The sequence below is a fragment of the Grus americana genome, chromosome 6 (genome assembly GCF_028858705.1).
Source record: "Grus americana isolate bGruAme1 chromosome 6, bGruAme1.mat, whole genome shotgun sequence".
Lineage (NCBI taxonomy): Eukaryota > Metazoa > Chordata > Aves > Gruiformes > Gruidae > Grus > Grus americana.
This window is the reverse complement of record NC_072857.1, coordinates 7,729,609-7,751,435: the sequence shown is the minus strand read 5'-3', so window position 1 is coordinate 7,751,435 and position 21,827 is coordinate 7,729,609. Positions and strand designations below refer to the sequence as shown.

At 39.8% G+C, this 21,827-nt stretch overlaps 1 protein-coding gene across 1 annotated transcript; it reads left to right on the top strand.

The window, feature by feature from the left end:
• The first annotated feature begins 6,372 nt into the window (after positions 1 to 6,372).
• Positions 6,373 to 21,584, top strand: UBXN4 (UBX domain protein 4). The gene is made up of 13 exons (XM_054829939.1): positions 6,373 to 6,532; positions 11,975 to 12,077; positions 12,944 to 12,972; positions 13,817 to 13,935; positions 14,536 to 14,698; positions 15,151 to 15,253; positions 16,839 to 16,893; positions 17,044 to 17,208; positions 18,011 to 18,138; positions 19,136 to 19,238; positions 19,582 to 19,713; positions 20,047 to 20,255; positions 20,948 to 21,584. Exons 1-13 carry the CDS (start codon positions 6,451 to 6,453, stop codon positions 21,084 to 21,086), a joined length of 1,530 nt encoding a protein of 509 aa, XP_054685914.1. The 5' UTR covers positions 6,373 to 6,450; the 3' UTR covers positions 21,087 to 21,584.
• Positions 21,585 to 21,827: the final 243 nt, after the last annotated feature.

Genomic DNA, 21,827 nt, shown 5'->3' with positions numbered 1-21,827 from the left:
AAGAAAACTGACCTGTAGGAATAATACAGCCTAATAAATTAGGTATATGGGAACTGATTCCATAGAACGCTGTAGCGACAGGTATTCACATGACTAAAAGTAAACTTACACACAGATGCTTCCCTAAAAGAGAAAAGAAAATGTTCAGCTTCAAGCCCCTAGCCAAAAGACATATCTACTTATCCCTGGCTGCTTTTCTAAATGGATGGTACTTCTTGGCATTTGAGTTCTTAAGCTACTACTTGAATGAATACACTAGTTGAATGAGGAGATCTATTTCTTCCTCCTCAGGTTGGATTGTGGTAGTTTACTGCACCCAAAACCAAAGATAAGAGCCCCAGTTTATGCAGATTATAATATTCCCCTCCTCTGAAGAGGACAGAGATAAAATGACTAACATACAGGTTCTGTCACTGCCTCTTGCTGATTTCCAGTGCTAGTTCAAGATTACAGTCTTAATCCTGTAAAAGTAGTTAACAGATTAAAGGTCTGTAATGACAGGTGTCACGAGCCAGAGAGGCATCTGCCTCCTGTGGATAACACGTTCCAGGACAAGATTTTTTCATAGATGTAGAAGAGCGGTCAATAGCTGAGAGCTTCCATCTATTCTGAATGACCTAAGAATTAAATCTAACATCAAACCATTTCCAAAGGAATCTGCATGACTTTCTTCATTTAATAAACTTCCCCTATGATAAGCAAAGAGAAGAAAACGTAATGAGAGAGGTAAGCATGGAGAACACAAGCAATCCAAACAAAAGGAGGGGAGAGATACACTGATTAGGAACAAAGCCCAGCAAGTATTTAATTCTTACCAAGTAAGTTGTAAACTTGAGTGTGAATTGCCCTAGAAGAAAAAATTGGAACATTTAATAAGCCAGTTGTATTCTAATCCTGAATCTGATACTTGCCTATAATTACTACAGTCAGGTCATCCCTTCTGAGTATGCTTTTCCTCTGTGCTAAACACGAGCAGTTACATTTTTTTTTTGATCTGGATGTGCCCATACAAGCTACACAGATATAATTAACAGGACTTTGGAAGTGTTAAAGGCCTCTGATGTCTACCGTAGGCACGGAATTCAAATATTTCTGCTTTACAGTTTTGTTCATTCCTGATTTTGTGCTATTTCATACTGTCCCTAGTAAGTGAACAGAGTGTAAACTCATCTAACCAAGACTTTGTACTTTCCTGGCTTTTACACTTCTGCCCTTTCGGTTCCTTAAAACACACAAGCCTAGGTCTACAAAACCCCTGGAACTGGATTTGTTCCATAAATTTAGATCATGTTCTAGAAAGCAAATAAATGCACTTCATGGCATGAAATAGACATAAGTAAAACTAGCATTGTCAAGTGTTCTCAACAAATATTCTAGTACTCTAGTGTAGTTTAGCTTCCTGTCATTTAAGACTAAAGCCATTTTTAAAGCAAATAGTGGCAAAAGGAATTAAGTGGGGACTTAAATTAATTTGCAGTGATTTAATACATTAAATTTTGTTGGGAACATGCCCTAACTTTTAAAGCTGAGGAAAAAGCATGGGAAGAATAACCAGAAAAGCTGAACAAATCTGGCCATTACCTACTCTACCAAAGGCTATTATTTTATTGATTTTAATTTTTACTTAATACTGTTATATTATTGTGTAAAATGCATCCCTGAGCTGTGAACAGATTCAGTGTTATTTATGATATTACAGTGAAAATGATAATTCAAAATTAAGAAGAAAAATTTAAGCCCCATACTCTGGGAACACTCAAAACCACATGGCCATGAGGTTGGATTCAGGTAGATCATAACAGCACACCAGAGAATCTACTTACAGCCTTCCACAGGCTGCCAAACTACAGCCTCACGTACCTCGTCGGTAATAGGCATCTTGCATCTTACCTGAGACTCCTTCCTGAGCAAATTTAACCTATTATAATCTGAAATCCTTTTCTTTGACTCACACACATACACTTAGAAAATGACATAAAAAGAAAAATAATGGAATATCTACAAAGAAGGAAATCTACTGAAGACTGTAGTGCTCAGGCATGTCTACCTGCAATCATCCCTAATGCTACTGTTTTTTTGTAGGACACACGTTTCTAGATGCAGGTGGTACAGGGCAGTTGTATGTAGATGGGAGTTTTGATAATATGATAGTATGATAGTTTTGTCAAAGCACGAGAACTGTTCATCTTCATGAATCAAATAAGGTACTGCAATACGCCACATGCCTTTCCCAATATGACCATTTTTTTTGTCTTACAATATTCAAGTAGCTCTATACCCTCCTCCTAGCTAGTAATGCAAGCCATTTCCCTCTCAAGGTGGAATAGTTATATTCTCATGCTATGACACTCATTTGTGCCTTAAAACTTCACATGTGACATGTTTGTTGTTTTGAATTTATCTTGTACTAACTTGTCTGGATGTCTGAAAGGCAGTCATAATTAAAATTGCAGCTAACTTACTTTATAAATATCTATTTTAGCTCCATGACGTTTTTTTTTTCCCAGCAAAAATTGATGCAGGCTGTAATTTCCTGTAGTTAGCTCTGAGGCAAAGAATGTTTATACTAAGTTTTGGAGAAAATTGATCAAACCACTTTTACATTACAGGTCATGAAAAAATGATTGTAGCTGGAATTTTTATATATTTCCAGCTGAGAAAAGACTTATTTCAATCCCTTCGATGTTTCTAAAACTCAGTCTCCATGAAGGTTGATGTGCTGCCTCTATCTGATGTCCTGCTTCCATTCACATTTGGGTTTGGGTGGTTTTTGCTACTGATGTCAACAAGTACAAACTTAAAATGCACAATGTCAATGTGACTTCATTTTGGAAGCCTTATTTCTTGGGTGTAGACGAGAACCCTTAAAAGGGTTCTGAAAATTAAGTCCCTTTAAGTTATCGTATACTGGAAACTAAGACCAAAGTCACTATTCACTTCAGATGCAAGGTCCAGTGTATATGAAGTTGCCTCTTGGCTGACTTGAAAATGTATGCAATTATGTTCTTGCCACAACATGTATGAGCTTCCTTTTAGTGCAATGTCTGCCCTGTGTGTTTAGGCTTGTAGGGCTGGAGTTTGGACCTGACTCTGTTTGGCAGCCCCTTATTAGCAAGGTTTATTTTTTATCCTGCTTGTAGCTACTTCACGTTTTGCGGTTTGCCGTTTGTCAAAATTTGTCAGGTTGAAAGTGGATCTTGCTTAAGAGATAATGATTAAGAAACATTAAAATTTGGTCCAGGGCACAAACACTTTAGTGTTTGCTGCTTTTTTTCGTTTTTCAGTCTTACTGGTAAAGCACATGAGCCTAGTCATTATACAGGATGCATGCAACTGTAATGAATTGTTTCTGCACTTCTGAAGAGAAACTTGAACGTCAGATAAGACTAGCACTGTAAACCAAAGAGCTATATAGGAAAATCTGTATGTTGCTGATAGTTGTATGCTTTTAAAACTGGTATAAATTATAAAAATAAACTGTGCTGCTGTCGATAATGCTTAACAGTGAGGTTTATTCTTAATTCAGTTCCCATGCCTCAGTTAACTGAGAATCTGAATTAGACTAAGGATTGATGATAATACACTGTGCTGACAGTAGTGAAATTTTTCAGACGCAGGGGCAACAGAGGTGGAAGGCATGCTAGAAACTGGCTGCAGTACGGACTAGTTTCAACCCTAAGTGATCAGTTACATTTGATTTCCCAAAATTACTTGACAGCTAACTTAAAAAAAAAAAAAAAAAAAGGCAGAAACATTGCACATCATACTTGACTTACACAGAACCTCGGTTTGAACTTGAGAGAGGAGACACTGGTGTTCCGCTTTCTAATATCTTAACTTTTGCACTAGTTGTAGGGTTAATTAGGGAGATTGGTATGCAGCACAGCCTTGCCCTTCTTTTGGTTTCCAAATTAGGTACTCTAAGAAACAGCATTAAGTGATTATGACAGTCTATCACATTAATTTATACATACTAGGAAATACACCAGAGCTTGTCTCCATGTTTACTCAAATGTGCTGCCTTTTTACAGGGCTTAAACTGATACTTTGATTTGTTAATGAATCATTGATTAGCGTTAAACAACAATGCAATTTTAAAAAGTAATTCACTAATAAAAATATTTTCCTTTTTAATCCAAGTAGATCTGTGCTGTTTCGGGTTGGTGGTGGAATTAATCTCTTGAAATGTAAATGACTGTCTTGCATTGTTTCCCATACTGATTGCTGAACTTGGTTTTATGTATTTATTTTAACAAACTAGCTGACATTTCCACAAGAGTAACAGATGTAATTTCACTCCTATTTAACTTCATATGTTTTGAAAAGTCTTAGATTTCCAATAGCAAATGCTCCAGAGGTGGACTGAGGCTTCCTCAGACCTTACAAAATGTGATTACAAGCAATTTGGGAATCAGGCTGGATGTAGGAGAACCCTTTCAAAATGTTGTTCAAGAAAGGCTCAGGAAGTTTCCCTGATCCATGTGCAGTTTTCCTTGTCTCTGTGCTGCTTATTTGTGTACACACGCACATGTTTGAGATGGTGCAATCCACCTACCACTTGATCTCTCTGTCCTACTTTACAAACGTTTCCTATTTATAAAGCAATTTGCTGAAGTCAGCCAGGGACTTGGCACCACACTAGGGAACTGAATTCCAGGTATCAAATTAGTTTTTATTTCTCAACAGAACTTTCTACTTACTAGTTAACCCCTCCCTTTTCCCAGACCTGCAAATGGAAGACCTCTGCTGTCTCCCAGGGACAGCCGCTCTAGCGGGTCTCAGATTAATTATAGCAGCAGAGGCATGTGCAACAGCAGCAACTCAGTGACCCTACAGTTAGAGAATTATACTTTTAAAATTATAATTATTTGAGAAGGTAATATAAATAGTTCCTGATGATGTAAAAGATTGTACACCCTCACAAAAGTTACCTATCCAATCATTAGTAATCCTTTCCACTTTTATGTTTAAACAAAATTTCTTCCTTGCTTGAAGTGGTGTAGAAATTTTTGAAAATCATATTTGCAACATAATTTCCAAAAAACATGTTCAATACTTCATTCACCCTTCTCATGCAACTCTGCTTCCATCTTAGGGTTTCAAATGAGGTGCAATAAATGCAAACTACAGCTGCTGGGAATGTCATGAGAATTAGCGCAACACATCCACATTCTTCACAGAGCTTAAGATACTAATACGCATTACAACCTAAACTATTCCTCTGTGCACATGCGTAACAGAGATGTCTTTTTGTTAATCTCCAAAAAATATATAGTGTAATTTAATACCATCCAACCTCTGGCATTGTTCTTAAATCTATTTTGTACCATGACAAAAGAAAATACAAAAAACCCCCTAAAAACATCTCAGCAGAAAAGATATAGTGTTCTGACAGTTACTTCTTTAAGAAACTTGCAGAAGCACATGTATGCAAAGCCTACCCAGTAAGCAGGGTTACTGCGTTTTCCACATGCTGCATCTTGAGAGAGGTAAAACAATTTCTGATCGTTGATAACATTGATTTGCCTCTTTTCACAATAGGTTTGTAGGTTTTTTAGTTGTCATTATCCAGTGACTTTTCTAATTGAACTCCAGGTTACACAAAGTCCAAGAGTGAAAAGCTCTCCAGGCTGAGAAACGGTATTTTTTGGCCTTCGTATGTTTGACTATCTGCCTCAGCAACGGTTACCCCAGAGTACATAGTCACACTCCCAACTGTGTTTCAGAAAAACTTAAGTGCAGCATTTTTTCCAAAATCTTATCATCGGAGGACTTGAAAGAAGTCGTCCTGTCCTCATTACTGTAAAACATCCATCAAAGAGACTGCCTGCCTTGGTTGGCTGTACCCCTGCAAAGGCTGTGCTGTAAATGCTGTGCCATCCCAGTCGCCATCCCAGTCACCATCCCTCACGCAGCCTGGCTCACCAGGGAGCACAAAGGATGTCCTGGCCTCACCTCCTGCCACTCACAGTGGATCTGGGCATGCCACACTCCGTACTTTTAACATATTCAGCATGGATTTCTGTCAAACAGTTACATCCTCCATCACTCTTCCCCTCTGTTGCACCCTTCACCTTCCCAGGGTGGATGCTGGGGCCAGGGTTAACTGTGGCCATCCTGTCCTCAGAGGCCCTGGGCTGCGTGAGGCCTTTTCTCCCTGCAGCTGCCCCGAGCCTGCCCCAGCCATTTTGCGGCGGGACACAACTCAGGGGCCAGGCACCGCCGCCGCAGAAACATTCGAGGCCCCAAGGCGCCAAGATGGCGCCCGGTTGAGGCGAATCTGCCGCCAAACCGCGCGTGGCCGAGGGCGGGCTCGAGCCGCACACAGACGCCAATCAGAAGGCGGTGTCGGGCCGCGGCCGCCGGCGCACGCGCAGGACTAGCCGTTGGTGCGGCGGCGGCGGCGCATGCGCCTGGCGGCGGCTCGCAGAGCCTGGGGCCGCCGGCACCATGATGTGGTTCGGGGGCTCCATCCCGGCTGCTATCGCCGCCGCCAAGCAGCGGAGCTCGGTCTTCGTCGTGTTCGTGTCAGGTACGGCCCGGCCGGGGCGGGGGGAGCGGTGCTGGGTGCCGGGTTTTGGCTCGCCCCCGCATTGACACAGCGCCTGCGGCCGCGTCTCCGCCGGGGCTGGAGGGGGCCCGGAGCAGCCGCCGCTCACCCAGGCCTCTGGGCTGCGGTGCCGTCCCTGAGGCCGACCGGGGACGGCCCCAGGCTCCGGCGGCGCCCGACTCGAGGGCAGTTCCCGGCCAACGCGCTGCCCCGTGGGGTGCCGCTGCTCGCAGCCTTCCCCGTCGGGTGGGCCCAGCTTGCGTGCGGCCCTGTCAGCCGGCGCTGCTCGTTCGCTCGCCCCCGGGCGGAGCTTACCGGAGGCTCTGCAGCGCCTTCGCCAGCTGTTGCTTCCCCGCCTCCCCCTCCCGCCGTGCAGTGATTTCTGCTGTGTCAGTACGAGTCCCTGCTGCCCGGCCCGGCGGTGCGTGGCCTGCTGTAGAGATGTCCCAGCCCCGGGCCTTGCTCATGTTGTGGTATATCGGGGCTTTACGAACTGCTCTAGGGCAGTGAAATTAGTTGTTCCGATGTTTTGCTTTTCCCTTCGCTATATCCTTGCGTAAGCCTGCGTTAGGTTCTTACTGCTGTAACTTTCTTAGCTGTTTGTATGCAGTGTCTTTTTTCTTTTGAGTTCACTAGTTTGTTCTGTAACTGAATGGTGATTGGAGAAACCTATAGAAACTCACATTGTGTATGTTGCCTTTCTGCCTGGAAGAATGAGAATGGGTAAAGGGAAAGGAGGATGTAAGACAGACTCTTGGAATTTCTTGGGTTTTTATGCATGTGTGTGTGTTGTTTCATTTGTTTTTACTACTGCCTCAAGTGCTCGTGGCTTGAAGTTTTTCAGATGCCTCATGAAAAAACAACCACGTTAAACATGTGGCTAGTGTTGTTCCCTTAAGAGTTATTGAACTGTGGGATTCGCTTAGTTTCAAGAAGTTCGCTCCCAAAGGGGATGTGAACAGAAAAGTGAAGCATGGTTAAGTTATTTTGTTGACACGACTCTCCTTATACTTGGAGAACAGCATTTTCTATTGGGTAATAAACATACTGTGAGAAACCAAGATCTTTTCACCCCTCAACGTGCTGTGTTGGAGGAAGGGATGAGGTAGTGTATGTAGGCTTTAAGGCAGCACTTTAAAGCCTACGAATCATGATGACAGGTGAGCGCTATGAAATGAAAGCATTTTACCACTGGACTTTTTTTTTTTTTCCCCATAAGCATGTGTTTACCTACAGTGCCTACTTGATGGCTCTCTGCCTTCATAGTCAATAATAAGATGATCATAGTGTGTTGTACAAAATTAAATGGAAAGCCAGGTGGTAAACAAGAAGAAACCTCCTGACAGAGGTGTTTGCAACACTTGACATCTCTACCTGTGAAACATAATGTGCTGTGACTTGGTTAAAGGCTGATCTTCCCCCCCAACTCCCTACTCAGGCTAAAAGTTTTCTACTAGGTTTTTTGGATATTTCAAATGCTCTTTGTTGGGTTTGTGTGGCAAGGTTTTGGTACCAGGGTGGCTACTGGGGTGGCTTCTGTGAGAAGCTGCCAGAAGCTTCCCCCATGTCTGATAGAGCCAGTGCCAGTCAGCTCCAAGACAGACCCACCATTGGTCAAGGCCGAGCCCATCAGTGATGGTGGTAGTGCCTCTGGTAACATTTTTAAGAAGAAAAAAACCAAACTAGGCAACAGCGATTGCAGCTGGATAGAGGAGTGAGAATATGTGAGAGGAACATCTCTGCAGACACCAAGGTCAGTGAAGGAGGGGGAGGAGGTGCTCCAGGCGCCGGAGCAGAGATTCCCCTGCGGCCCGTGGAGGAGACCATGGTGAGGCAGGCTGTCCCCCTCCAGCCCATGGAGGATGATGGTGGAGTAGATATGCACCTGCAGCCCATGGAAGACCCCATGCTGGAGCAGGTGGAGACACCTGAAGGAAGCTGTGACCCCATGGGAAGCCCATGCTGGAGGAAGCTCCTGGCAGGACTCGTGGCCCCACGGAGAGAGGAGCCCATGCCAGAGCAGGTTTGCTGGCAGGACTTGCGACTCCATGGGGGACCCATGCTGGAGCAGTCTGTTCCTGAAGGTCTGGACCCCGTGGAAGGAACCCACACAGGAGCAGTTCGTGAAAAACTGCAGCCTGTGGGAAGGACTCACGTTGGACAAGTTGGTGGAGGACTGTCTCCCATGGGAGGGACCCCACGCTGGAACAGGGAAGAGTTTGAGGAAGAAGGAGCAGCAGAGACAATGTGTGACGAACTGACCACAACCCATCCCCCTGTGCCGCTGAGGAGGAGGCAGTAGGGAAATCAGGAGTAAAGCTAAGCCTGGGAAGAAGGAAGGGGTGGGTGGAAGGTGTTTTAAAGATTTGGTTTTATTTCTCATGATCATACTCTGACTTCTGACTGGCAATAAATTAAATTAATTTCCCCAAGTTGAGTCTGTTTTGCCCATGACAGTAATTGCTGAGTGATCGCCCTGTCCTTATCTCAACCCGTGAGCCTTTCATTATATTTTCTCTCCCCTATCCAGCTCAGGAGGGGAGTGATAGAGCAGCTTTGGGGGGCACCTGGCCTCCAGTCAAAGTTAACCCACCACAAAGATTTTTTTTTTTATAGTATCTGTGAGTATTTTGAACTTGATACATATGTATTGGGGGGTTAAAAAGTGCATGTTGCAACTTACTTCCAATATTTTTTGTGAAACTAATGTCTAAAAGAACAGGCCAGTTTTGTGTACAAGTTTAATGTTTGCTAGGTGGATGTAGGAATATGTAGATACAGAGTGGAAATAGATTTATGATTGCAGGAATGTAACCTGCTTTTGACATTGTGGTATGATGTAAGGATTTGTTTTGTTTGTTCTTATGAGCCCTGAAAAAGGGAGGGAGTTACTTCATGCAGCCATATCTCCAAATGAAAGAGTTGGCGAGTTCTGCCGAATTCTGGTCTACCCTGGGAACAGTGGGATCAGGGCAGCTGACCTGTGACAGAGCTGGTTGTGAAGCAGTTCTGTTACGCCTGCTGGGAAGGGGAATGGTTAAGAACATACTTTCTCACCATGTGTGGAAGCAGGTGTGTTTGAAGGATGCCGAGTGCTGAAAGAATAGTCTATTTTTATGCTAGCAGTGATTGGGTTTATTTGGGTAGATCCATATTTAAAACTGCACAGTTGGTGGTAATGGTAGCTTTGAGTCTTTGCACTACATGCTTGCTCACAGACACTGGAGACAAGCATTGGAAAGCAGCTTTCTGAGCAGGAAAACGTGCTTTCACAAGTGTTCAGTGTTTCTGTTTTGTACACTTCATCCAATAATGTATATGGGGACAAAAAATTAATAAAGGAAAAAAAAGTTGTGAGAGAAATGGAAAATATAACTTAACTGTAATTTGAGGGTGCCCACTGTGGAGGATAGCTATTAGATTTTTGACCAAAATTAATGAATTCTCATAGGTCCATCTCCGGTTTCTGTACCATCTGTCTGTTCCTCTCTTCCTCTTCGCATCTCTAAACAAGCACAAGAAAATGAAGAACTGGATTATTCTTCCTGATTCTAAAATATTTTCCAGTCAAGCAAGGAATAATGTGGCTATTTATCTTAACAATGAGGTGGTGTTTGACTGCAATTGCATGTTGTTCAACCAGTTTTTTTCTTTAACATTTTTGTTTGCATCTACAATCCTAACATTTTTTAGTTCTGTTTTTAAAACCTTCACGGCATACTCTGGTGATGCAGTTGTGTAAGTATATTACAGATCCCATTGCGTTCTTTTTCTACAGCAGTTGTTTGTATGGAAAAGTTAGTGTTAGGCAAGTATTTAGGTATTTTTAGTAGCCTAATTGGATAAGCACATGTCCTTTCGAAAAAGCGTGTGTGGTGAAGCAGCTGTCTGTCTCTGAGCATTTGGAAATGGGGGAGGAGGCCGAACCACTCCTGGCAGAACAGCTGCATCCATTGACCACAGTTGGAAGCACTGCAGTTAAAGGAAGAGGAAAGGTTCCTACATAGAATATCCTAAATACTTATTTGGTTATGTAGAATAATAGTAATAGAGATGAATACTTTCTTACTTGCTCCAGTTCTTCCAGGGAAAAATCAATACGTACAGTTGGAAAACACTTTTCCAAAATCAGTGTGTTTTTGATATGCGTGTCTCTGAGAAGCACTGTGGTCTGACAGTCAGGGCCTTAAGGCAGCAGTACTTCAACGGGGGACTGCACATACAACTCCTTATCTCTAACAAGTGAAAAATACTGCATGAAATGACAACTGGGATGAAACAAGCAAATGGTTTGTGTTGTCATTGAATAATGGACTACTATACTTCTATACTTGTGACTCAAATTCTTCATCAAGAGTGCAGTTGATTCCAAGCTGCAAAGAAGTAATACAGATTGAAGATAAATAATTGGTTGCAGTCCAGTTTACTTGTTGAAAGATAGTTAATATTCATTGGAATGTGTTTATTAACCCAAATCCTCACTAAACAGGTGCTTTGGAAGATAAAAGTATGATTTATGATGTTTCTTCTGATTAAAATAACACTTCTGAATCTGTGGTCCCAGAACACCTTTTCAGTTTCCCTTACTTAAGTAGCTCCTCTTCTACAGTTATTCTTGCTCCTGTGTGCTCCTCTCTCCTTTTCCTCCCCTCCTACTGTTACTGTTCATGTCAGGAACTGGAATACAAAACTAAGTTACAAATAATCCTGCAATTAAATGATTTTGGTGTGTGGTTTTTTTTTTTTTTAAACACCCATCAAACTGTGAAACCTTGTCTGCTGAACTATGTATTTACAAGGGGCGGAAAATGTAGTTTTATCTATTAGCAGCTGGTGTACCAATATGTAATTAAATTTATAATGAGGGGTAAGCATGTTTTAGCATGATAGTTTTAACATGTTAGCAGGTCAAGCTTAATGTCAGGGAGAAGCAATGGTTCACTCTGTGTTGCAAGATCTCCTTGCTTATTATGAGAGTATGAGCACAATATTGAAGTATAAGCATACTCCGTGTAACATGAAAATGAGGCCCCTTGGTGGTTGCACAGTTAGATGATGCAATCAAGCCAATCTTCGGACGCCATTGCTTCCAGTTCCCCTGTCTCTTCCATCTGTGTGGTCCAGCCCCTTCTGCTACCTCAGACCAGCTCACCATGCAGCTGAATGACTGCAAAAGCTACATGCTTGCTGGCTTGGAAGGATTTTTGGCATGTTAGCAAGGTGAATCAGCTGGCAGGAATTGTCTCCAGACTATAAAAAAAAAAAAACCTAACTTGAAAATAATCACAAGAGTGTATTTCAGAGGTTAAAGTTGTCACAAGAGTGTCTTTCAAAGGTGATTTCAAGCAATTGAAGCAAAGCTAAAATCAGACCAAAGACAGTAATTTGTGGTGTGTTTCGCTTCACATGTGCTGTATCTTGCAGGTGAGGATGAACAATCTACTGAGATGGCTGCAAGGTGGGAAGATGAGAAGGTGACTGAAGCTGCTTCAGATGATTTTGTTGCTATTAAAATCGACACCAAAAGGTTTGATCCTATTCTAATTCTGTCTCTTACACAGTCTTTCATTGATGATGATGAGAGAGTACGAGGCTTTTGAAGTCCTTGCCCTACTTTGGAGGTAGTCTAAATATAAGGTTCCAGAGCATGAGTGAATTCAGTATTCCTGAAACCGTCACAGCCTGAGAAAACTCTAACTTTCAAAATTCACTGTTGTGTTCTGCAGAATATTCATTGCGTATTTCAGACTGTATTTCAGTACTAGTAGAAGAATGCTTGAGGTTGTCCTTTTTCAACAGGAAGAGACACAAAAGTTATGTTAAAAAGCTGGAACCAAAATGCAAGTACTCTTGAGGCAGTTCTTGATTTGCCAAGTTACATAATAAATTTAAAAACTCTCATTAATTCAGAAAGATAAAAATCTGTAAAACCCCAGAGAAAATACATTTTTCTCTATTGTAACACATAGAATAGAGAAGCATTAAAGTTCCTGTGTAAATTACTCAGTTATTTTTATGTTTAAGTGTTCCAGTCCATGTGCAGAAAATGCATTGACATTTCCCAAAATGGTATTATTTTGAAGTGCTCTATAGACATTTTATTAGACTTACTATATCATTTGCACTCAATGTATGTTTTTTTCCTGAATTGTTTCTTAGCACCGTTTCCCTAATCTTTTGTAGTCAACTGTGATAACCAGGGATTGTCACTGTGTCAACACGTATGCCAAATGTTAATGAGAAGATGCAATGCAAATTTGCTTTTAGTGTTCCCTCAAGTATTTAAATAGTTTTGTGTGTGGTAGTAGGAGAGTTATTTTTATGATGAAAGATGTAATCTAAGGTTGTTGCGAAATGATTGCTCCTCCTAAACGAATCTTTTCTTTTAAACAGTGAAGCATGCCTGCAGTTTTCTCAAATTTGTATCCTTTGAGATCAGCTTAGATGCTACATTATGATTACAGATAATTGCTCTATACAAGTTAATACTGCTCTTAAGACAAATGTTTACAAGCAACGTTATTAAAAATACTTCTTATGGCACAAACATATGCAATAAACTGTGTAGTTAAAAGACACCCTCTATTTATTCAACTTATTGTCAGTTCTTAAGAAAGTGAACAAGTTCGGTTTTTAATGTTAATCGTATGTAATTCTCCAAATAGAAAATTATCCAAAGCTTTATGTAAACAAAATAATCCATTAGTATCAATAATCAGCATTAGAAAACAAACAATGCTTTAAATTATTAGCTGGAGTTCAGAGTTACAGAGAAGGAAGAACAAGTAGTAGATTGGGTTGTCGGACACACAGCTATGAAGTTAGGTAAACATCTGCCTACCTTAAGTAGGTCACTGTTTACAGCTCAGGAATTCTGTACGATGCTGAGAAAGGGAATTCAGTACCTTAACTTGGATTTTCTTAATGCTATAAAGAATTCATTATTATCTACATAAGCTGGTGTGTCACACTAAAACAAAATCTTTCAAGTCAAAGCATAATCGGTTTTTGGATACTTGTGTGTTGGAGAAAAATAATTTGGCTTAAACCATTTCAAAGAAAAGAAGAAATATTAATTAGTTGTATGTAATAATTTCCAGCATTTTTGTTAGAGTCTTTTTTCTTCCTCCCTTGGCTGTGACTACTGGCAACCAGGTGGAGATAGAATATTGGACTAGAAGGTTCTGTAGGAAGGACTTGCACTTTTCTTTTTAAAGTTACTTTATAAACTTTTTTCAATTGTTGCCCTTAATTGTTGCTGTGCAGATCCTGTAGTGTGTGTTCCATCAAGTTTTTTTATAGGAGACAATGGAATCCCTTTGGAAGTAATTGCTGGCAGTGTTTCTGTTGAAGAGCTTGTTACCAGAATCCGTAAAGTTAAACAGGTAATGCTTGCTGCCAGACTGGATCTTTCCAATGGAGTTGAATGTGCTCACATGCTCAAGACACGATGTCCCTGGCCCTTTACCTGTGCCTTGGGGAATTATGAATTACTGGTTCTGTATCCTTCCAACAACAAAATCTGCAAACTTAAAATCGGTACACAAATTGAACAGGTTGGAAAGCACTGTGCAAAAATGCTACATTATTTATTTTGTTTCTCAGATTTTTAATCATCTGTGTAACACCTACAGTATTGAAGAAGCATGCCAAGAACTCTAAACTGGAATGACATACCAATTACTCTGTCAGTAAAGGTCATACGTGCCTTTGTAATATTGTCTTGTAATTCGGATTTATAAAATTATGCTATGGAACATAATATAAATATGGATAGCTTTGTCACTTTGACTTCAAGTGTAAAACTAAAATGAGGAAAAAATATGAGATATATGATTGCATCACACTCAACAATATGTGGTAATTTTAGTTTTGTATTTTAAATAGGACTGATTCTCTAAAAATAACTTAATCTTGACTTTTGAACCTGTGGAAAATATTTGAAGTTTCATAGTCTCGGGGTTTTTTTTTCCCCAATTTCTTAGATGCATAGAGTAAAAGGGCAGCCTTTGGAAAATGGAAGTCAGTCATCTGCTCCCTGTCCCTCCTCTCAATCTGATGGTGCTTCAGAAAATATGCCATCCAGACCAGTAGAGTGTTGTGCTTCTCCTGAATCTGTTATGTCTGAGACAATAAGACCTTCAGCTGGTAATGTATTTTTACATAAATGCTAGCTAATTTGCTCTTGAAATAGTTTTCTTTAAGTTGTTAGATGATGGTACATAAAAGGCAATATATTGAGTGGACTTGTTGAGGAAAAACTTGGATATTCCAAAATGCTTCTTGCAAGTCTAGGAGGAGGAATAAATTCTCATTCTGCTCAGTTATAATGAGTGAGAAATTGATGGTTTATAATACAATAAAAATTGTACACTCTTCCTTGAAATAGGATTCAATTAAAAAAGTTTTGCTGGGTTAGTAACCTGAAACCAAATTCTTGGGGGGACAAGGGGAAGTCTAAATAGCAGAACCTCCTATCTTCTTAAGATATCCTTGTTGCTGTGAATTATGGCTAACAATGAGCATAAAATAAGAGGTGTATTTCTTATAATTAAAAAAAATTTTCTCTTACGCATTACTTTCTTGAAAAACACTTGAAGATGAAGCAAATTCAGGTCAAACAAGCCAGGAAGCAACTAATTCTTTAGATGAGCAAATGAGCGATGCTCAGCCTGTGAATGATCTTACACTCAAAGTAGAAAGGTAAGTCATCTTTTGCAGACTTCCTAAAGTATTGTATTTGTTTCTCAGGAGGCAGTTTTGTTGCGGGTTTTGGTTGGGGTTTGTTGGGGTTGGTTTTGGTTTTTTTGAACAAACAGGCTTAATTGCAGGATTTTGGTGCTCACTCTGTTATAATCTGGTAAACATTTATGTGTTCCTGGTTTTGTTTAGATGTCAGTGAGAATACTAGGGTTGATACAAAAACATCTTTTAAATTAATCTTGTTTTTAACATTCTCTGAAAGAAAAGGGTAATCTGGAAAACCATAACTGTTCATCTTACTTTGATACAGCTTGAATACGGATGATATATTCGCTACAAATTTTTTAATAAGTTAAAAGATTGAACTGACAGCACTTGAAATTGGGGTAAAAAAGTGCTAGCCTAGGTTTTGTGCAGAGATACCACCTTAGTTCTTTTTCTTCCTATTGGTTGACTGTAGTTGAGGCATATTGAAAAAGCCAGAGGAATCCTATTCTGAGACTCTTCTTTTGTTTTGACCAGTGAACAGTAATGAGATCTGATGAGTTCTAGTATTTTAAAGTATGGTGACCAGAAGCATCTGGTTCAGTCCATGGTTAATTTGTTAAATTGCTTGGGTTTAAGTACAATATTTAGTGTATAAAATTGGAGGTTTTTAGCATCTGTAAGACTGATATTATTTGTAATATCCTACCTAAAACCAGTAACACATACTTAGTAAATAGGATTATTTATACTGCTAAAATATATTTTAAAACTTTTTCACATTTAATTTCAGGGGGTTTTGAAAGATGTTGAACAATAAGCATAATTTTTACTTATTACTGATAGGAAAATCCAGTCAGTATTTTACTATAAATACCAAAGTTCTCCTAAAAGGTGCATTAATCTTAAATTATACCATATTTGCATATATCTACAGCATTTCTTTTAGAGGTAAACAGGCAAAGCTCTGTGGTAATTACCAGTTTCTTTTTAAAAAAGTAAAACAGCTACCATACAAACAAAATTTTTCTGATTATCTGACTTCTCATGTTGTTTGGTCATGCCTGCTCTTTCCCCAGACTTAAAATATGTTGTAAATTACTGTGGTTTTTTTCACGTCAATCCTTATTCTAAGGCACCTTTCTGGATAGATGAGACAGATGCATGTGCATCTATGTCAGTGCTAGATATTATTTGCCTTCCATTTTAGGAAGTGATGTGCAGAAGAAACCAGATGGCCTAAAAAGCTAAGAGGAGGCTGAGATTCAGTGTTTCTGTTACCACAGATCATAAATAATATTTGCTTATTGTAAGTCTTACATCTTACTGTTGAACTAACTTGTAAGATTCCTCATTTACTGAGCAGAAAATAACAGAAGGAATGTTAGAACTCCACTAAAGTTGGAAACTCGGTGGTGAATCACCACCTCATCTTTTTATGGATGGTACACCCACATGTGAATGTTACACTAGGCATTAGCACTGTGTTACAGTTCATGTTCATGTCTCCGTTCTTCTGCAAGTGTTTGCAAATGTTTCATTTAAATTTTAATAACAGATACTGCAATTTTAAGATTTTTCAATTCGTTCTTAAATTTAGAATAACAAAAAAGCTTGAAGAAAGACGAGAAGAAAAAAGGAAAGAAGAAGAACAGGTAACACAAAAATGTAAAACTGCTTGTAATTATTTATACCCTTATTTGAATAAATGCTTAATTCCTTTTTAAACAAATGTACTTCAGTCTTGTCTTACTCTTGTCCAAGGCAATTTTGTGGTCCAATTTTTGTGTCTGTTGTTTATTCAGAAAGAAATTAAGAAAGAAATTGAACGGAGAAAAACTGGTAAAGAAATGTTGGAGTACAAAAGACGACAGGAAGAAGAATTGACAAAACGTATGTTAGAGGAAAGGAACAGAGAAAAGGCAGAAGAGAAGGCTGCAAGAGAACGTATAAGACAACAGATTGCAATGGTAAATTTTTCCTTTTGGAAAATAACTTGCTGCTTCTCTCTCTGACAAGAGACACCCATGTACTAAAAGGGTAAATTCTCTCATTCAGTGAAACTTTGAAAGATTGTCCAGTTTTCTGTTTGGAATCCTGTGGCCTTGTATTGTAACAGTTCATGTGTTTGGGGTTTACGTTGCATTTCCTGTGTATAAAATGAAGCTTCTGCTTTCATATTCGTGATGGTCTTTTCTATCTGAACAAACATACCAACTTTTCTGTCGTATTGCTTGAGTCCAGTGGAGAGTTATCACTTAAACATAAAAATAATTGCAATTTAAGCATAGCTCTTGAACAGAAGCAAGGGGATATTTAATTGTGGAACATGCAGAACAACACTGATCTCAAAATGGTGGTGAGGGTTATTTTCTAAGTTTGTATATATGTGTGTACATATATGGATATAAACATTTTGTAGCAATTGAAATCCCTCCTCATTATTAGGTTGTGGCCTAGAACACTTTAATTGTGTAACTCGTCATAAGATTTTTCCCTTTATCTTCGCTGGAGTGTTAAACTTGCATGGGATGATCATCTATTAACTTTTGTGGGAAGTGATTCACTGAAAAGCGTGTGATTGTGGCTAATGCTGTGGGACTGTGCAGTTTGGCAGTGAATAATTCTTTGCAGCACTACCGTCTTTTCTCCATATGGCCTGCTGATACCTGTGTAGTTGGGTGCTGAGTACAGATCATAGCTCTCTGTTTTAATGAATATTGAGGTACAATTTATGGTAAAAATCAAGGTTTCTGTTTGGTCCTTTCACAGGATCGTGCCGAGAGAGCAGCTCGCTTCGCAAAATCAAAGGAAGAAGCAGAAGCTGCAAAAGCTGCAGCTCTTCAGGCTAAGCAGGCTGAAATAGAAGCCAGAAAAGAAGCATCTCAAAAGGAGCGAAGGTGAGTTGCTGTAGAGAAAGAAGTCTATACTTTTGGGGAGATAGGTAAAGAAATGTAAACTTTCAAGAGATTTAATATTTATCTTACTCTATTAATTGATGAACTGTTTAAATAGTGACATAAAAAGTTGGCTTTCTGGTTTTGTTTCTTTTATATTTATTCATGGCTATTTACATGAATATTATGTTCTCTGATTAACTTTCATCCTTTTGACATTCCTGATTATGAAACACAGACAACCTTGTATGTTATTTTAATTAGACAAGAGCATTTTCTATCTGATCTTTGATTTAAACACCTATTTAAGCTAGGTGGGGAGCTCGATAAGGTGAGAATGTGACGGATAATGACTAAGTAATGTCAGAACTGTGGTGGGTAGCATGGTGCCACCCCAGCTGTTTGGCTGTGTGCGCAATTGGCTTGGAGTCAGCAAGGCTTGATTGGGCTCATCGGCTGTCTGGGTCAGAGCTGTCTCCTGCTTTGCCAAACAAGAATTTAAGAAATATTCTAACCTGTAGAGACCTTATGTGGAGTTATGGAGCCACTGTGAGTCTGGTACTGTGCCTGAACAGAGGGCAAACATGGGACTTAACAGCCTGTGCTGGGCCACAGCTAGATGAATATAGAATTACTTGCCAAGCCAGCTTAAATGTCTGTGCCCTCATAGTACAACTTACTGAAAAAAGAACAAAAGCAATACAGGCTACACCAAAGAAATACAGGTTATATTTAATGAATTTACTGGTTTTTTGCACCATTAATGTCAATATCGTTTGAATGGTGATGGGTCTTGGACTCTGATAAAAAACAGAGGAGATGCATTGTGCTATATAGGCAGGTAGTTAGCAAGTGTGGATCCAAACTTAGGACCCACCTGTACTGCCATAAGTAGGACTACTGTCCGTCTCTTCCCCATTTCAATCCTACCAAGTAAAGCCTCGGGAGCAGTTTGACTGTAACTGTTCATATGCTGGCTGACCTGATACGTGTCCTGCAGTGCAATAGCCAGGATTCAGTTCCGCCTCCCAGATGGATCGTCCTTTACCAACCAGTTCCCATCTGAAGCACGGCTGGAAGAAGCAAGGCAGTTTGCAGCACAGGTAAATCGCTGTTTTGTTTTCTCAGCTACATGGTGATTACAACTTGGTGTAGCATCAACTATCTGTTGATTGTGGTGGAATTGTCATCAGCTGCTTTCCTTTTTGTTTATTTGAAGGGGTTTTGGTAGCAACCTTTTCCAGCACCACCAACTGCCTTTGTATTACTGCAACATATCATTAGGTAGTAGGATATTGAAAAATCCTTCATTTCTGTATATAAAGACAATTGATAGTTTGATATAGAACTCTTGGGTCAATATGGCAAGGTATACTCAACTGGCAAGTCTGCAGTTGTTTTAAAGTGAACAGTTATAAATAAAATGTTTTCTTCACACTTTCACAGACAGTTGGTAATGCTTACGGCAATTTTTCACTGGCGACAATGTTTCCCAGAAGGGAGTTTACCAAAGATGATTATGGAAAGAAATTACTGGAGCTCGAGTTAGCACCCAGTGCTTCAGTGGTGTTGCTGCCGGTAGGTGTTGGGTTTGGGTTTTGTTTTTCATTTTTGTGCAAACAGCAGTACTGTAGCTGTAAATTTGCTGTTAGTCAGCCATGATAATATTTGGCTTGAATTTTGGTCTTTTCTGTGTCTAAAATTGCAAAATTACTTTAATTTTTGTCAGGACTGATTTGGAAGAGGACTTTTTCTGAAGCAGATAAATGGTGGCATAGATATTTGTCTGATGTGTAACCAAAGCAGTGCTCCTCTGTCTGCTGAGCTGCTTCTAAGTGATTGATGAAATAAACTCATGCACTTGTAGGGAGAGTAATATCTGACAAGTTTGCTTTATGTGTTCATGACCAGGCGGGAAGACCTGCTACTTCTGTTGTTCAGGCTTCGGGCGGTGATCTGTGGAAGTTCTTGGGTACAATACTTTATCCCCTCTTAGCAGTCTGGAGATTCATTAGCAACTTCCTGTTTACGAGTCCACCCCCCTCACAGTCTACTGTGAGATCAGCTCATCAGCAAGAGCATTCAAATCCTTCGGCCTCTGGCAGCATTGAGCAAAGCAGGTAATCAAAACTGTTGATTTCTCAAGCTGCTTGCTTTAATTGTTTTTATCTTGTAGTGGGGAACTGAGCTGCCCTCTCCTTGTAGTTGCTGGCCACCACCTTGGTTAACCTGGTGGCTGGTAAACTGCATGGCAGCTCTGACTAGGATTTCTTGGCTTTTACATGTGTGATTAAGCAAGGTCCTTATTGTTTGCTTCAGTTTCCAATTGCAGAGTAGAAAAAGCATTGCCTTGCAGTCATTTATGAGTAGGGAATTGAGCTGTAACTACAAATGGGGGCTTCACTTCAGCTGATACTGTTTGGAAGATGAAAAATTTGAAACTAGATGTCAGATGGTTATGGTAGTACAAGAAAACTCAAGCAGCTGAAGTCCGATTTTGACAGTGAAGGTTTTGTATTGCCTAGAGGATGAGAGATCTCCTGTACCAGGAGAGCTGCTAGGCCCTGTCACATGCAGCAGCCATGCACTGCTTTGGAAATTTTCCCGGGGAAATGAGATTCTTTCAGTTTGTCTGACTGCTAAATGACACATTTTCAGCTGGGTATTGCTTCCCAAGGAAACAACGGGCTGAAGAAAACTATTATTGGGGGTAAGAGGAGGAGGGATGTATGATTTACATCTATTGCATTTGCTTCTCTTGTGTAATTATTACTGGGAAAGCCATCAAACCTCACTGTCATTTGTACCGTAGGCAAGCAGTCAGGAAGCGAGTAGTGGAAAAGCGGGGAGAAGACTTCAAAAAAGAAGGCAAAATATATAGACTGAGGACACAAGACGATGGAGAAGATGAAAACAATACTTGGAATGGAAATTCTACACAACAAATGTAGTTCTGAGTAACTGCAGTAATCACTGTCTGGCTTTTTTATTTTTAATTTTTTTCTTTTCTTCTTTAATCTAAGTCAACTAAAGCTTCTGGACAAGTGAGGCTTATTTTACACTGACTGAATTACTTAATTTTTATTCCTGCAGTGGAGTATGGAATAAAGTCACCTAAGTCAGAAAAATCGAGTGGGTGTAGCTGAGTCCTAGAAGCAAAGAATTAAAAAGACTGAAAATCTCAATCAGCTTTCATAATCATTACCCTACTGCCAATAGAAAGGCACTTTTTAATCTATAAATATTCTGCTACATAAATTTAAGGGCCAGATATTAATATAAAGGTCATGGTAGGCAATGACTGATTAAAATGAGGGTTTCAGAAGCACTATAAGTAGCAAATCAGGTAACTAATTTATGTTTAACTTTTTTCTTGCTTCTGCAGCTGCAAGCAAAACCTTGTAGTTTTTAATTCCCCAAGCACTCAATAAACTATTTTCCAGAAAACGTAACTGTCTTCTCTTGCGAAATTCCTCTGAAGTACTTGTGTCACAACGAAGAAAGTAGTTAGGATCATACACTGAAATTTAAAATATAGTGGACAGACTTTTTATTCCAGTTTAAGTTACCTTACTTAGGTGTTGTTCATATTAAAATCTGGTAAAACACATCTGAGAGAGTGTTTTGGGTCCAGGCTATGGTACAGGAAGAAATAAGATGGGTCTTTATCACACAAAATGGAAATGTTGTTA